Source organism: Anabrus simplex, chromosome 1 (genome assembly GCF_040414725.1).
Source record: "Anabrus simplex isolate iqAnaSimp1 chromosome 1, ASM4041472v1, whole genome shotgun sequence".
Lineage (NCBI taxonomy): Eukaryota > Metazoa > Arthropoda > Insecta > Orthoptera > Tettigoniidae > Anabrus > Anabrus simplex.
Window position 1 is genome coordinate 1,285,137,152 of NC_090265.1, and position 18,489 is coordinate 1,285,155,640.

Below are 18,489 nucleotides of genomic sequence, written 5' to 3' on the forward strand. Positions count from 1 at the left end.
AATAATGTACTCTGGTATGGAGGGTAAGAGAAGTAGAGGGAGACTGAGACGGCGATGGTTAGAATCAGTTTCTAATGATTTAAAGATAAGAGGTATAGAACTAAATGAGGCCACAGCACTAGTTGCAAATAGAGGATTGTGGCAACATTTAGTAAATTCACAGAGGCTTACAGACTAAATGCTGAAAGGCATAATAGTCTATAATGATTATGTATGTATGTATGTATGTATGTATGTATGTATGTATGTATGTATGTATGTATGTATGTATGCATGTATGTATGTATGCATGTATTGTACCAGTAAAAGAGCCCGACTCTCAGATTAAATTTTAAAGTAGCATGAATATAGTTCTCAGGGCAAAAAACTGGATTAATTGTAGCTAGGGCTCGGTACAGGAGGTAGGGTCCTATCTACAGAAAAACTTTGACTCTGATTGCACAAGATTTTATTCAAATAAGTCATGAATTTGCACATCACCTCTAAGTAGAAATGGATTGTCTTCCTCGTATTCCAATAGTATGGCTCGGGTTCTCCAGCTCACTAAGCCAAGCTGGTTGAAGCACGTTCCAGAAGACTCCAGGGATTCCAGGGACTCCAGATACTCCAGACAGAGGCAGCTGGACTGTCTGGATTGACGGCAAGTAGAGATGTCTCGAACTCTGAGGCCCGGGTTGAACCCCGGTGATCCAGGCGATGTTGTAGATAGTCATGTACAACCTCAGCCCAATGAGACTGAGAGGATTGATGTTCCCAAGGTCACTAGTAGCACTGAGTCCATGAAAACCTTGGATGATCAACTTATAAGCAGAGTTCTTGATAATTGTACATCAAGACTTCCAACACTCCTAAAACGATATGAGTGGTATTAATAATTTTAGAGTTCATCACTAGGAAAATCCTCGTCCCTGAATAACTTTTGGCAACGAAAAATACAAGTCCCTTCTTGTGAAATTATAGTTAAACTCAAAGTTCATTACTGGCGAAGGTGCAAGTCTTTGCCTAAACTCGAATGAAAAACACAAGTCCATTCACTTGGAAGTTTGAATATATTTTTTCTACAACACTCGTAGTCTTATGAGTCCACTTTATAGTACTTGGAAGAATCGTCTTCCCACACTTGTAGAATGACAGAGTTCCACGATGATAGTAGCAGTAAGAGTGTCCCCGCTGACTACTCAGCTGAGACTGTGTGATTAGGCTACAGTAGGTCCTCCTTTTATTCGATTCGGGACGTCTACGTCATAATACGGTTTGATTGAATATCTCCCGAATCCCTCGATGGATTTGCTTGAAACTCGAGCATTGGGACGTTTAGGCAATCCCAAACAAGATGACACATCGCTCGACTCGCTAGCATCATTATTATAGAAATTTCAAAATTTTCTCCATCGAACTCTCTAGAACAACTGACGTGGAATCCAGAAAATATCAGTCAAGGCTGGTAACACATGTTGAGACGAGCGGGCGGTCTAGCTAGCCCCTGTGGCTACGTCACAGCTCACAGTCGTCATACACTCGCTAGCTGGTCCTCGCTGCTGGTAAACAAACCAGGCGCTCTCGGAACATTACGCGTGGTAAATAAACGTAACTTATGCTCAAAAAATACTTATGTGCAGGTCGTAACCGGTACAGAGAGAGAGAGAGAGAGAGAGAGAGAGAGAGAGAGTGTGTGTGAATTGGGATGTCAATGTCTGCTTTACCCAGAGTATCATGAAGGTGAATGTTTTCCCTAGCACTGAATTAATTTATGTTGTTTTTAACATATGTCAAAGATATATATATAAAAATTTATAATTGTCAGTATTTTGAGCTTAATGAAGAGAGATTGACAATGGTCAGTTACACCAGCCCTACATATTGTTTGGACAACCTTTTTCTGTATTAGAAGAATATTATATATTTAAGGAGAATGCCCCCATAATAACAGTCCATAAGTAATGTGTGACTGGAAGAGACCAAAATAGTCACTGCTTACTAAATCCCTCAATTTCCACATCAAATAGGCCACTCGTGATATTTTTTTACTAATATGATCAGTGTCTGTTCCCCAGTTCAATTTGGTATCAATATAAAAACCCAAAAGTTTGACTGACTGACTTTCAATATCTTTGGATAATCCTAGTGTGAGAAATTGAGTTTTATCCTCATTGCACAACAGCCTATTGGATGAAAACAAATGCATTGCAGTTGCAAGAGCTTCCTGCGACATCTGATGCAAACCTGAGATGCACTGGTGTTTTGTAATTAACATTGTATCATCCGCATAGGATGTAAGAGCATGAGCTGTGACATTTTGCGGTAAATCATTGACTGCCAGAATGAATAAAAATGGACCGAGGACAGAGCCTTGTGGCACACCAGTTGTAACTTTCTTCAAAGTGGAATACCTATTTTTAATTGAGACAAACTGATATCTGTTATTTAAGTTGACTGGATAAATCTTTTCCTTTACCTTAATTTGGTTGGTTGCATCTGGGGATGGGGTAGGTCAGATATCTGTATCAGGCATTCGACTGTGGCTGCTACATGTCTTCTTATATCAAAGGATATATGTGGTATATGTAGTTGTTCAGTGTAGGTTAATTTTAGGCACCCTGTAATGATGCATATCACCTCAACAATAGTGACTTCTACTTGCTCTACATTAGCAGAATTCCTCTGTACAGGCAGTGTTTGGACGATAGCCACTGACTCTGAATTTGCCAACATTGCCCAGCATATACTGGATTCCAATTCTTGGAGATATGTGATAGCAATATTTAGGAAGATGTTAGATATCACTGAAATACTGCAGTGCATTTAAGGTCCACCAAATCACTACCGGAGATGACCTGAATCAGTCAGTCAGTCATCAATGATCTGCATTTAGGGCTGTCGCCTAGGTGGAAGATTCCCAATCACTTGTGTACCTAGGTTGTTTTTTAAAATGTTTTCAAGGAACTTGGAAACTTATTGAACATTTCCCGTGATAAATTATTCCAGTCCCTTACTCCTCGTCCTGTAAATGGATATTTGCCCCAATTTGTCCTCTTGAATTCCAACTTGATCTTCATATTATGAACTTTCCTACTTTTAATAGCTCCACTCAAGTTTTTCATCTACTAATGTCATTTCACGCTATTTTTCTGCTGACTGCTCGGAACGTATCATGTAATGGAGTATCTCGTCTCCTTACTCCCAGACCTTCCCAGCCCAAAGCTTGCAACATGTTTGTAAAACTACTCCTTTGATGGAAATCACCCGGAACAAATTGTGCTGCTTTCTTTTGGATCTTTCTCACTTTTCATATCAAATAGTCCTAATGTGAGTCCCTTACACCGGAACCATATTCTGAGTGGGGTCTTAACAGAGACTTACAGGCTCTCCACTTTACATTCTTACTACAACCTCTAAATACTCTCATAACCATGTGAAGAGATCTGTAACCTTTCTCTTTAACCTCATTAATGTGATTATCCCAGTGAACATCATTTCTTTATATTAATACCTAGGTACTTACAGTAATCCTTATCAACACAGTAATTAAAACTGAGAGGACTTTTCCTCTTGGTGAAACTTACAACCTGACTTTTCATCCCATTTACAATCATACCATTCTCCACTGTCCATCTCACAACATTGTCTAGGTATTTTTATAGTTGCTCACAATCCTGTAACTTACGGTATTTACTACTCTATAAACATTATCTGCAAATAGCCTTATCTGTGATTCCAGTTCTTTACTCGTATTGTTTATATATATAAGAAAACATGAAGGTCCTATAATACTGCCCTGTGGGAACCTCCTCTCCCTCGTTTTCATCAGTGATTTTCCATGATCTACCCTTTCAGTAGCCTTGGATAGGCCAGTAGCGATACAGTCCATTTGACCTGCTGAATCTAAAATATCTGCTATATCTTGCTGTAGTCATACTCTATTGCTTCCCGGACAATATTATCAGGAGTGCTGCCTGCGTATCTCTGCACAACACTGGCAGGATGTATCTTTTCCCTTCATTGTTGCCATACTCTCACACGATGGTAATTTATAGCTGTGCAGAAAAGAGATTCATCGCTTAACATGATGCAGTGCTACTCACAATTCATCTAAATCTCCCAGCATGGCACCACTCTAAATGCAGCCATCTCTGCTACAGGGTGCTTAGAAAGTCCACCAGCTATGTCTGAATGGCAGGCCCAGATGTCATTGAGCTGTGCAATATCTGACACGTGATACATGGATCCTTCCATGGTGTTATCTGTTTACATTGCTTGGCACCTTCACATCGTATACTGTATGGATGCCCCGATGTACCCATTGGGTTCAACATCAGGTCACTGTGACATCACTATTCTTGACTTGCCTGGCAACTGCACAGTACAACTAACTGCTCTATTTTGGACCCACAATGTGGCCCCTTCAAACACCAATTTCTGTACTGCAATTGAATGCATCTATGAGAGTTAATCTGTATTTGGTAACCTGTCCATCACTGTATTGAATGACTGTCTTATACTCTACACATGCGTGATAAGACTCACTACATTGATACATACACAGAATGATCGGAACATCAAAGGAAACACCTAACAGGAAAAGCAGAAGCACAATGACAGATCAGTATGTGAAGAGGGAGAAACAGAAAGAAAACTCACCAGAGGACATAGACAATCTCACATTCTCAACATCTTTATACACTGCCTTCTTCAAACAGATTGGAATTGAAGACAACAACAGTGGAACAGAGCTGCATAGTACATCATAAAAATGAAAATCTATTCCATGATATTACAGCACGTTGATATACCAGCAAAAGAATAGTATTTTAGGGGTTTACTTGTCCTAAAATAGTAAAAATTGTCCCTCAGTGAATGTTTCATGCCTGTACATACTCCTTATGAAGCTGGAAAGCAGAAACAAACGTGTCAAGGCTGGAAAGAAATGGAAGTAGCTGAACTGGAATTGATGAGAGGTTGTTCTTGTCTTTTTCTGTTTTCATACTTGCCCTTATCTCTCCTTTCTGTTCCTCTTTCTTCTCACATTATCCTGATGTGTTTGTATTCAAGTTTCTGCTTTACGATATACGGTACAACTTATTCATCATTTGTTTGTGACTTACATTACCAGCATTCAAGTATCAAATCAATTCATTAGGTATAGAGAGAGGAACAAGGAAAGGAACATATAATAGGACAAACACAGTGACAAGTCAGTGTGGGAAGAGGGTGCACAGAAAGAGGAGACAAGGACAAATATAAAAACAAAAGGACAAGGGCAGTCTTCACATACTGCCATCTTCAAATAGATAGGCTCTCTCCTCATATATCCCAGTTCTTCTACACCCATCTCTTGTTTGTTTATTTCTTTCCAATATGAGCATCCAAGTATGTTTCCCAGAACTGTACAATATTCCTTTCTCAAGCTCTCATTAATTACTCACTTATTCATAGTACTGTTTTTGGAATTCTTCTATGTATAAAACCCTTATGGCCATCTGTCTTTCACAGCGATATTGAGAAAATTAGAATGTTTCAACAGCTGAAATTGACATGAGATAAAATTTGTTAGAAAATCACCAGTTCCAAGGAAAAATTACTATGAACCTCTCACTTCCATGTTTTCTGTACCTTTTTAAAGAAAAATATGTTACTTTCAGCTAAATTATTGTGCTGTATTCACCGTGTTGACACACACAGCTTCTAATAATCACAATAATGTTTTTCCACCTAATCGATACTTTTTATTCTTTGCCTTTGCTAAATCTATAAGAAAATTAACAAATACAGTACATGGTTCAATTGCTTGGCAGTCATCATCAGCTGTACGAACAAAAACTTAGGTGATAATACATTAAAAGTAAGCACATGTGTGTTGTTTAGTCAATCTTAAAAAGTATCCCATGGGAAACTAAAAACTTGTAGACTAATTGAGGAAGGAAGGAAGGAAGGAAGGAAGGAATGTAATGTGTGTGTGGATTGTGCAGAGGTGAAGGTGGTTGCTTAACGATACTTACAAGGGAACATCGGCAATGGTTAAGTCGCCAATCGTGATGAAACTTGGAAAACGCATTGAGGTACGCGTAAAAACAATGTCGGCATCAATTTTGGGTGCCAACATTCATTAGGGCATTAACTACGGGGCCTAAAAGTTGCAACATTTCAAATTCCACGCAATCAGCGATGAATACCTGCTGGCCAATGCTAAGCCGGCACACTGCAGTGCCTGGAGACACGCCTCTGCACCTCCTCCCCTCCCCACTCCAACTGGTTCGCCATCGCACGTTTCCCTTCTACCTGCACTTGCCGGCTGCTTAGGTGTTGAACGGGACCGGCTCTATACTTTATTTCTTTTTGTACTATAATTATAGAAATCCTTTAAATAACGTTCCGTTTCACACATAATGGTAATAAATAACCTAAACTAATATACCCATATTTTATTCAAATGTTATATTTTCATTCCTGCTAATTCCAGTGAGTTGTCACATTCGTGGGTACAACTCCGAGTTAAGTACCACCGTGTATAGACAAGAAATGTGTTTTTCCACCAATCAATACACAATTTGTTGTAAATAGATTACACTAGTATCGGTTTCGGCGCTTAACGGCCATCATCAGCTAGTACATGATTAGTTTCCAGCCATTAGACAAAATCACAAGTTGCTATTATGTTAGACATCTGGATGTCTAATGGGGGTTGGAAATGCAATACAGTAGCATGAAGTTAAAATATCTGTGGTCAAAGGTAAAAAGTTGCAATAAGTTAGAACATAAGTATACAGAACACATTAAAACATATGGGCCACAATATAGAACACTTAAAAAGTTTTAACACATTAAAATTTGGTATGTATAGGTTAGACACTTATTAAAATTTAAGTTCATGTTGCTTAGATTCCATTCTTCTATCTTCTGTGTGGTTCCTTTGCTTCTATGTCATGTTGGTTTAGCTGTGTGAGGTAATCTTCGAGAATGTTCTGAGGCTGATATGTGTCATATTGGTATGGACTGTTGTCATGAAAAAATTTTTGTGTTATCATCCAACTGTGATGTACTCCAGTAAATTTTAATATAATAAACTGCAGTCTTGAGTTTGAATTTAGAAGCTGTTGGTGGCAACACCTCTCTCTTCTATGTTCGTTTGTGGTTGTTAGTTAAATATCTTTTTATGTAAAGAAATTACGCGCCCGGGTGGAGGACCTCAATAAATGTAATAAGATTCGGTACCTCGGGATATCAAAACCTGGTTATAGATCCAGATCTTCTTTTTATGTCCCCTTCCCCTCACCCATTTTGTGTACGCTATCAGTTGTGTCATAACAAAACGACATCGCGGACGACAACAACAACAAACTCCGAGTTTGAAACTACTGGCATTTTCCGTATTGCGTACTCTGGTGTAAGGAATAGGCCTATAGGTAGAATGTTTTTGTTTGTGCTTGTACTGAACGATTTATTTATGTTTGGCAGTGACAGGCACAACACATTTCAATTGCAGCAATGGTTGTCGAATATAAATAAATTTAATGCATAGGCAACTTTGATATGAGTATGACATGGAATGTAGTAAAGTTTGACGTAATAAGAAACGCCTTGAAAAATAAAAAAGATATGCATTTATATATACAGTAGATATACAGTAATCACAGGCAGACCTGTAGTCTTACTGTACCGGTACTTTTGGGTTATAGCTGACAAAGGTCTATGTATTCAACAAGTACCAATATTAAAGTATCACGCTACAGTCTTCTGGGTATAATGGCAGTTACACAAAAAGTTAAATGGCTATTGTACAAACTGGTACAACAACAAACAATTACAAGGCAACACAATAAATGATTCCGTATACATTACATCGGGCAAACTCCCCGTCAATAACTGATAGTAAACAAAAACAATCCTTGGTATATTCGTAACATTAAAAAATAGTGAAAAGAAAATCGAAACAAAACACAATTAACAACAGGCTAATTGCTTTACGTCGCACCGACACACATAGGGCTTATGGCGATGATGGGATAGGAAAGGCCTAAGAGTTGGAAGGAAGCGGCCGTGGCCTTAAATAAGGTACAACCCCAGCATTTGCCAGGTGTGAAAATGGGAAACCACGGAAAACCATCTTCAGGGCTGCCGACAGTGGGATTCGAACTCACTATCTGCCAGATGCAAGCTCACAGCCGCATGCCTCTAACCGCATGGCCAACTTGCCCGGTGCAAATGCTTTCATAAACTTTTCAGAAAACGTAAACTAATACAATGTGGAAATTACAAAGGAGAGACATGAGGAAGGCTGATAGAGTACGCAAAGTGTAGCACCGGTTCCCTTCGAGAGCTAAGATGACAGCTGGCGCGGGGAGAAAGGAAACGTGCGGTGGTGAACCAGAAGGAGGGGCGGAGGTGTGTAGGGGAGGAGGTGCAGAGGCGTGTCTCCAGGCACTGCAGTGTGCCGGCTTAGCATTGGCCAGCAGGTATTCATCGTTGATCACGTGGAATTTGAAATGTCACTAATTTTAGGCCCCCTAGTTAATGCCCTAATGAATGTTGGCACCCAAAATTGATACCGACATTGTTTTTACGTGTACCTCAATGTGTTTTCCAAGTTTCATCACGATCGGCAACTTAACCATTGCCTATGTTCCCTTGTTAGTATCTAACATATTAAAAGTACTTATTGAGAGTTAAAATGGTTTAAAATGTGTTATAGAGTATGTAAATATGCTTAAAAATATTGGCCCACTTTTCATTGAGTATAGTTGCAGTGTGTTGGACGTTGTTTTCCTTTGAGTGTGCAGCTTCTTATCACCAGGTATAAAACTTCTTTTGAAGTTCCTTTAGTACTTGTTCTAAAGGTTTGTAAACTAGGTTGTTTATCATGCCTTCGAAAGATACACTGTTGTGTTGGGAGTTTCATTGTGTTCAAATTCGTCTAAATGGGTAGCTTGCACACACTATGTAACTGGCAGAAAATACGCGAATGTCATTAAGTGTATTTTTGATTTGAATATTACATGTTGACTCATGTTAAGAAGTTGGGGAAGTTAGGAATATTCTTAACTTTCAGATCAAAAATTAGATGGATGGCTTTTCCGGCGTTTGCTCTATTAACCAGCGTTTCGTCTTAGGTCTGACACTAGACTCTTCAGAGTGGGATGTGTCAGACCCTACCCACTGACGCTGGGGTGTATGCAGGTGAACTTATCAGAAGCTTATTTATGAAGCACAGTCTGCTAACTGCATACGGGAGATAAAACTCCACAATGGAACCAATGCCCGCCTAGCTATTCCAAATGGAAATTCTAAGTTCCCATGGAGGGAATTAGATTATTTTCCACCAATAGAGCATATCAAAAATCAAATCAAAAATTAGATGGATGGCTTTTCCGGCGTTTGCTCTATTAACCAGCGTTTCGTCTTAGGTCTGACACTAGACTCTTCAGAGTGGGATGTGTCAGACCCTACCCACTGACGCTGGGGTGTATGCAGGTGAACTTATCAGAAGCTTATTTATGAAGCACAGTCTGATAACTGCATACGGGAGATAAAACTCCACAATGGAACCAATGCCCGCCTAGCTATTCCAAATGGAAATTCTAAGTTCCCATGGAGGGAATTAGATTATTTTCCACCAATAGAGCATATCAAAAATCAGATCAAAAATTAGATGGATGGCTTTTCCGGCGTTTTATCTCCCGTATGCAGTTATCAGACTGTGCTTCATAAATAAGCTTCTGATAAGTTCACCTGCATACACCCCAGCGTCAGTGGGTAGGGTCTGACACATCCCACTCTGAAGAGTCTAGTGTCAGACCTAAGACGAAACGCTGGTTAATAGAGCAAACGCCGGAAAAGCCATCCATCTAATTTTTGATCTGATTTTTGATATGCTCTATTGGTGGAAAATAATCTAATTCCCTCCATGGGAACTTAGAATTTCCATTTGGAATAGCTAGGCGGGCATTGGTTCCATTGTGGAGTTTTATCTCCCGTATGCAGTTAGCAGACTGTGCTTCATAAATAAGCTTCTGATAAGTTCACCTGCATACACCCCAGCATCAGTGGGTAGGGTCTGACACATCCCACTCTGAAGATTCTAGTGTCAGACCTAAGACGAAACGCTGGTTAATAGAGCAAACGCTGGAAAAGCCATCCATCTAATTTTTGATCTGATTTTTGATATGCTCTATTGGTGGAAAATAATCTAATTCCCTCCATGGGAACTTAGGATTTCCATTTGGAATAGCTAGGCGGGCATTGGTTCCATTGTGGAGTTTTATCTCGCGTATGCAGTTATCAGACTGTGCTTCATAAATAAGCTTCTGATAAGTTCACCTGCATACACCCCAGCGTCAGTGGGTAGGGTCTGACACATCCCACTCTGAAGAGTCTAGTGTCAGACCTAAGACGAAACGCTGGTTAATAGAGCAAACGCCGGAAAAGCCATCCATCTAATTTTTGATCTGATTTTTGATATGCTCTATTGGTGGAAAATAATCTAATTCCCTCCATGGGAACTTAGAATTTCCATTTGGAATAGCTAGGCGGGCATTGGTTCCATTGTGGAGTTTTATCTCCCATATGCAGTTATCAGACTGTGCTTCATAAATAAGCTTCTGATAAGTTCACCTGCATACACCCCAGCGTCAGTGGGTAGGGTCTGACACATCCCACTCTGAAGAGTCTAGTGTCAGACCTAAGACGAAACGCTGGTTAATAGAGCAAACGCCGGAAAAGCCATCCATCTAATTTTTGATATGCTCTATTGGTGGAAAATAATCTAATTCCCTCCATGGGAACTTAGAATTTCTATTCTTAACTTACCGATACTTGGTACTCTTGCTGTCCTGGCTGTTGGTCTGTCTACCGTCCTCGACCTGGTGAAGTAGCGGTGTGCCAATGCCTGCTTGCTAGCGTGTTCCGGTGGGGGAAGGGGAGGCAAGGGCGTGTCGTCATTAGCTGTTTCTCAGGGGGAGGGGGTTTTTAGTTGTGACATCATGATGTCATACTTGCTGGTTTTGTTTGCTGAATATGTTTGTTTTCTATTTAATAGTTCCTTGTATCTAACTTTGTGTTCGTAAAGGGGGTTTCCTTGTTCATTCATGTCGTTTAAATTCCGGTCCTTATTTTCTGATTTATCCAGAAGGATATGGTTATTTTCCTGATTGTTCATGAGTTTTCCTTTATTTACCCTTCTGATATTTTCAAGGTCTTGTTTAATGTCAGTGAATTTGTGTCCCGTTCTTTCATGTGAGCCCCCATTGCGGAGAATCTCCTGTGTTTTTCAGCATTAACCGAAACCGGCCCCTAAATGATAGATAATAAATATGTGATATTTTAATTATTTAATTATTTCACTATTTTATTGTATTGAACAGGTGGAAACTTTTATCCTTATCTGAAACAGCATTAACACGTTCATGATAATAATATATTTATTGCAGCCAAATAGCCATACAGAAAGAGAGAAAAATAATACATTTATATACACTGCACTCGCGCGCTTGCGTCTTGGATTGCATATTCTTTAATAGTTTTTGTTCTTTTGATGCAGAGTTCTACGTTGTAATGTTCACACATGTATCCACATAGTTTGCACTTACATGTCTCTGTCGGTTCATGGTATGAGGTGTTGGTACAAATTAGATGGTGGTAACCATGTACTGCCAGTCTTGTGAATATGTGCCTCATCTCGAAGTTGAATGTTGTCCATGTCCGGTCTATCATGGCCCCAGTTCCAGAGAATTCTGAAGGAATGTCTTCTCTTTTTTTGCTGAGTGTTCCTAGGAGATTTTCTGATGCTCTGGTCTTGTGTAGAGTCAGATGTGTTCTGAAGTCTTCAATGAGAAAGGATTCTCACGCTAGGAGGTAGACGAGTCTTGATCTTGTAGTCTTGGATACACCAATCGCTCTTTTTTTTATGTTCATGATATCTTATTAAAAAGTTCCTCCCTGACTGTTCCATGTACGAGCTCCTACATTGGTTGCATGTTAGCTAATATATACCTGACTCCTGATATTCTTTCTCTTTATGTTTGTTAACTGTGTTATAGTTGTAAAATCTATGTTTATTATTGTTGTTTGTTGAAAAAGCTATTTTGATATTATGTTTCTTGAATGGATTTGTGGGTGCGTAAATTTTTGGATTATTGTACGTGAACTTTACGTACTTCTTTGCTTTGTCCGACTGTTCTATCAGGTTTATTTGTTGTTTATATTTACGTTTAGTGATTATTTTATTGATGACTCTAAGGCTAAAGCCATTGAACAAGGCTTGTTTACGAATATAAGCAAGCTCTTTATTCCTCTCTTTTTCAGTCATTGGGATCCTGAACACTCTGGAACCAAATATAAAGTTCACGGTGGAAGAATAATAATAAGAAGAAGGTGTGCTTAACTTTTTGGACATTAAAACAACTTGGACAGCAAAGCATTTCAGTTTGGAATACACAGGAAACCTACATTTACGCCAACTACAATTAAAAATAGTTCTCTACATCCTGATTCGGACAAGAAATCCACATATCATAGGTTTGTCAATAGAGCCTTTGAAATCCCAATGACTGGAAAAGAGAGGAATAAAGAGCTTGCTTATATTCGTAAAGAAGCCTTGTTCAATGGCTTTAGCCTTAGAGTCATCAATAAAATAATCACTAAACGTAAATATAAACAACAAATAAACCTGATTAAAACAGTCGGAAAAAACAAAGAAGAAGAAGAATAGTTTACACCACCTTCCAATACTTATCTTTCCTTATATTTAGGATATAAACATTACAACAGGCGTTGTAAGATGGGACATGTTTAGCTGAACTGTCGTAAGCATCATCAGCCGAAATAAATCTTAGCCTAATGTTAGGTCAAGGCCCCGAACTTATTGTCCTTAAAATATGTGGTACCCTAAGAATCAACATTTACATTTAGAAAATCAAATAGGCCTAAAAATAGTCTGAAAAAAAAACATAGAATTTTCATCATGGCTAAGAGAAAAACACACAATCGTGTTGAACAGAGGTTAAAAACAAAAAGTACAATACAGAGTGTGTACGTGAGTCGGGCAAGAGAAATCACATATTGTAGCAGACATGTCTATACACTTCTAAGATAATTATTTCTTCATTCAAAAGAATATAATCATCATTGTTTGTAATGTACGAACATTCTTATTAATTGACTGGTAGCAATGAGTTTGTTTATTACACTGCCAGCTCTGTGTTGTACCTTATGTTTTTAACCTCTGGCAACATGATTGTGTTGTTTTTTTTTAACTTAGCCATGATGAACACTCTTCTATGTTTTCACACTTGTTTTATGTATGAACGTTCTGATTGACTGACTGGTAGCAATGATATCCTATATGATTTTAATTATTTCACTACCACGACCGTATACAAAGTCATTATGTTTTGGATTTCTTTTTCTTTTCAGTTTGCCACACGCTACTATACATATAAAGTTCCTTCTCTGCTCCACAACCCGAAGGCTGCTCTTCAGTTATGGATGAAATTTACTCGTCCAATTGGTAACACTCTGTTTGGAATGTGTGTGCTTCAAGCTATTGTAGCAATGACTGTCACGTATTATGAAGCCAAAGCTCACTTCAAGATACAGAATGAACTGATAAGACAGGAACACGAGTATGAACAGCAACATAGAGCACTGTATTAACAACAGTGTTTTAGAGACCTGTTACCAGCTTTTAGTAAACTGTTTATTTATTGAACAAAGAAGTTGATTTTGTAGTTGAACTATGTTATGACATTATTGAGTGTTTTATAAGTAAAAATGGAATTAGTTAATTTATTTGTATAAATCCTTTCCGTCATTACAGTTCACTCCAAAGGACATGGTAAAAGAACCATTAAAGTTCTTTTGAATGAAATTGGAAAGGTATATGTTGGGGATTATGGTATATTTAAAGGTACAGCATATAGCTTGTTGGATTATACCAGTGTTACTGAAGATTCAGAATGAAATCTTAATTTAAATTATCTCATCAGCATTTGCACCATCTCGTACTGAACTTACAGGGCAAGAAGATATATTATTTCCAATCACTGACCTCATTATCAATACTGGTACTCCAGCAACTATACTTCCAGTTTCTGTGAAATTTATCCAAAGGTTTGTCTTAAATAAAGACCTCCTCATCACCACTCTGACTGCCACATTAAAAGTGTCAGTAGTTACATTCAGGAACCACACCTATGGCCCTAAACTAACTGCCTACAAACATTCCCTATTTTTGTATTTTTTTAAAAATTTAGATCAAAGGGGACATAAGCCCTAGTCTTTACAAGTTGTGGTTCAGTGGTTTAGGGATATGAGGTATGATATATTTTGCATACTTTGTAGATTTTGTAAAAGCTTTGATAGAGTAAAACATAGAAAGCTCATGGAAATCTCTAATATTCTGTATTCAAATTATCTCCAGAATCGACCAGGATCAGGAGGCAACTGTGCAGATTGAAAACCTACTGTCAGAGGAGTTCAGTATTCAGGAAGGAGTACCGTACAGTAAAGATGTGTACTGTCTCCTTTGTTTATACTCTCAGCAGTCTTCAAAGAAGAATTTGATAGCTTAGAGGATGGCATCATAATCAATGGACATAATATTAACAACCTCAGATATGCAGATGATACTGTCAAGTTGGCTTATCAATTATTTCATTTCGGCAGCCCTGAAAATGGTTTTCCGTGGTTTCCCATTTTCACACCAGGCTGTACCTTAATTAAGGCCACGGCCGCTTCCTTCCAACTCCTAGGCCTTTCCTATCCCATCGTCGCCATAAGACCTATCTGTGTCGGTGCGACGTAAAGCCCCTAGCAGAAAAAAAAAAAATTTCATTCTTGGGATGCACACTCAATAATAATTGGGATCCAGCAAAATAAATATCCTCCTCCTCAGAACTAGAATTTTGAGATTTTATGTGTTTTCAGTCCTCTGTTACACAGTGGAAGCATAGGCGCTTACTGAAGAGACAAAGAGAAGAATAGATGTATATGTATATGAGGTATGGATTTACTGGATCATGGATACACTAGGTCTCAAATGAAACAACAAAGCTTCGCTTGAATAAAAAAAAGGAAGCTATGATTTTTAAATTTTTTTTTTTTTAAAGGAAAATAGCATATTTCATCCATATAACATGAAATGAGAAATAGCATCTCAAACTGATTATTGAAAGGCAAAAGAGGATCTGGAACTTCATGGCTGAAGAACATATGCCAATGGTCCGATCTGACATTGGCTGATCTAATTAGTATCTACCTACAAAGTGTTATGGGACAAGATGAGTGCCTACATCCATTGAAGACAAGGCATTTGAAGGAGAAAAAGGGATAGTGATAACGTAGTGAGTTAGCTCCTTTCCACCTAAATGGAAAAGGTTTGATTCCAGGTTGGAATTTTCACCTGAAAAATTGTGTGATGTCAGGAAGGGCATCTGACCATAAAACCCAGCCAAAACTAAAAAAAAGCCATGTGACTCCAGTAACCCTAGAAATATCTGGGATCATGGTAGGGCCTACTCTTTATCCTCTTGGCAGCCTACAATTGTTGTGAGAAGTGTAAACATATTTCCCACTGAAGAAGTAGTATCAAATACTGTAATGATGATTTCTCTACCCTCCCCCTGCCCCATAGTTTTAGTTCCATTTTAGAGCATATTTTTTTACCTGCATGAGTGCATGCGTTTCATTTCTAAGGAATTGATAACATGTTGATTTACTGTTTCTACTAGATGATTTTTTCTATTATTATCATTATTATTCTGGTCTAGGAGCATAGTAGATGTTCTAGTGCTGGAAGTGAAGTATTATTCCAACATGCCCCTGAAGTGTGTATAGAAAAGAAGTATTCAGAATATATTTAGTTAAAAACTATATTAGGCATTACAAATCTTTCAGTTGATATCATGATCTATTATTTTTCAGTTGATGATGTGCTACGAAACAAACAAACAAACAAATCTCTAAAAAGGCACAATCAGTTGTTGCAATAAGAAAAGAGATTTTTTGGAACTGTAATTATTGGTGAAAGCCAAAAAAAAAAAAAAAAAACCATGGCACTACAGCCCTTGAAGAGCCTTGGCCTACCAAGCGACCGCTGCTCAGCCCGAAGGCCTGCAGATTACGAGGTGCCGTGTGGTCAGCACGACGAATCCTCTCGGCCGTTATTCTTGGCTTTCTAGACCGGGACCGCTATCTCACCGTCAGATAGCTCCTCAATTCTAATCACGTAGGCTGAGTGGACCTCGAACCAGCCCGCAGGTGCAGGTAAAAATCCCTGACCTGGCCGGGAATCGAACCCGGGGCCTCCGGGTGAGAGGCAGGCACGCTACCCCTACACTACGGGGCCGGCATTGGTAAAGCCAGTTTAACAAAAAGGTAAACTCAAAAATTAATGTAGCGAGAATAAATTGACGAACAACAACTGGCATTACCAGTGATCACTGGATGAAAGACCGCATGGAGAAAATGTATTGAAAGTCGACTACAGTGGTTAGAACATATGCTGCAAGCAGAGGCAAACAGTTGCAAAGATGAGATAAATGATGAAAGTCATCAGAAAGGAACCCAAGGGGGATTAACAGAATGAAATGGAGAAAGCAGAGGGATATAGCAGACCCAGCTGCTAGGCTGGACAAACATTGATGAACATGATGATAGTGATGATGATGATGATGATGATGATGTTACATAAATTTTCCTCAAAATTTTATAAACAATTCAAAATTTACAAAGCCTGGACAGGGTAAAAGAAAAATTTGTCTATTTTTTGATATTGATGTTAGTGTAATAATCTATAAACTGAAATACTGGATGTTGTTGCCTACAAGTGGATGTTGTTGTTGTTGTTATTATTATTAATATCCAACAGTTGTATCAGCACAGAAGTATTCACTTCAAAACTCGTTTTTGAACACTAAAATCCATCATCATTGATTAAAGCTTACTTAAAACATACTAATCCACATAGATGTGTCGTCAAGATAAAATGGATCCCAGATGAAGTGAACAGTAGAAAGGCTGGTTGGATATGCTGTTAAAGTCGTTTGATTTCAATAATAATAATACAACCATCAGCACTCTTTTTAACATAATGTTTTTTTTTAACTTACAATTATTCTAATGCTACAATAGATGTTCAGTTATTCAGTGATAAGTTGGAATTGGATCAGTTGCTTAAAGTTATTTAGGAGTAACTGCCTCAGTGGATCAGTGGTAATGTGTCATACACATGATGCTAAGTTCGCAGGTTCTATCCCGGCTGTGGTAGTCAATTGTTAAAAGGCGGTCAAAAATCTTGGCACTCTATGTTGTTGTTGGAGTGTTAAACTTCTCTGGTGGTGCTCTCAAATTAAATTAACTCAGCTATAGTATCCATTCCAATAGAATTCTCCTTTCATTGCTAGATAGCAGCACAAGCGGAATGTTGACATTTGTAGGTGGCTGCCTAGCTGGCATCACTTCAGAAGGTCTGTACCAAAGCAGCTGAGGCCATATTATTATTGTTATTATTATTATTATTATTATTATTATTATTATTATTATTATTATTATTATTATTATTATTATTATTGGGGATTGTTGCGTGATGGAAAGATGGGTGAATATGTGTGTGTACTTCTTATGTTGAATTTGTAAGTAATTAATCATATGCGTCTCTAGAAGTTGAGCTAGAATATTCTTCTAGTACCTGTAGTATTGTTTTACAACTTCATCAAATTATTTCGTTGACTTGTAGACAAATTAATTGTAGATAAGTGTTTCATCATTCAGGATTTAGGTTATAAGTTGCTTTCAAGGAATATACAACATCAAAGAAAGGATTCTTTGCCGCCGCGGCTCAGTCACGGCCAGTTATATTCCTTTCTTGCATGATGATGGAGGCAGAAGTTCAGAGAGATTCGGTAGAGCTCTCTCTTTCGTGTCAGAATAGGAGTGCAAATGTACTTGAATGTGCCAGTATTGGGACACAGGATGTGACGCAAGTACCTAATGGGAGGAGTGAGGAAATAATAATGGAGGAACAGCGTAAAGAGGAGGAACATCTTGAGATCGCTAGGGCATTGGTGAAAAGCATTCTAGCTATTCCGCTTAAGAACCTTAAGTTGGAAATCCAGAATGGATTGCGAAAATTGGAGGAAGCTCTCGATACTGGGGCAGCATGCAGGACATCCTGGAAGAGAGCTAGGGAAAATCTAAAATGGGAACAAACAACCGTAGAGATAAATGAATTGCCTACGACACCGTTAGTGACGAACGGGGAGGAGAAAGATAAGGAGAAATGGGTCGAGATTTCCTATAAGAAAAAAAACAAGAAGAAGGAAATGAAGGAGGATAAAGATATCCAACCTTTAACAGATAAGGTAGATTCTGACAGAATGGAGGACATTTATAGTGGGAAAAAACAAGATAAACGGACCCATTTAAAATCAAGGGATCGTTCTGATGCTGTCCTTATCAAACCAACAAATGGCAAGACTATTTTAGATGTTTTGAAGAGTA

The 18,489-nt window shown here is 38.4% G+C and overlaps 1 protein-coding gene across 4 annotated transcripts in view; it reads left to right on the plus strand.

Moving 5' to 3' along the window:
* Positions 1-13,779, plus strand: part of LOC136878294 (uncharacterized) — an 85,990-nt gene extending 72,211 nt beyond the window's left edge. For all 4 annotated transcript variants that reach the window (XM_067152073.1, XM_068225469.1, XM_067152075.1 and 1 more), the window contains exon 5: positions 13,405-13,779. In XM_067152073.1, coding sequence (XP_067008174.1) covers positions 13,405-13,644 — 240 coding nt within the window. In that variant the 3' untranslated portion in view covers positions 13,645-13,779. The remainder of the gene's footprint in view (positions 1-13,404) is intronic.
* The last annotated feature ends 4,710 nt before the right edge of the window (positions 13,780-18,489 follow it).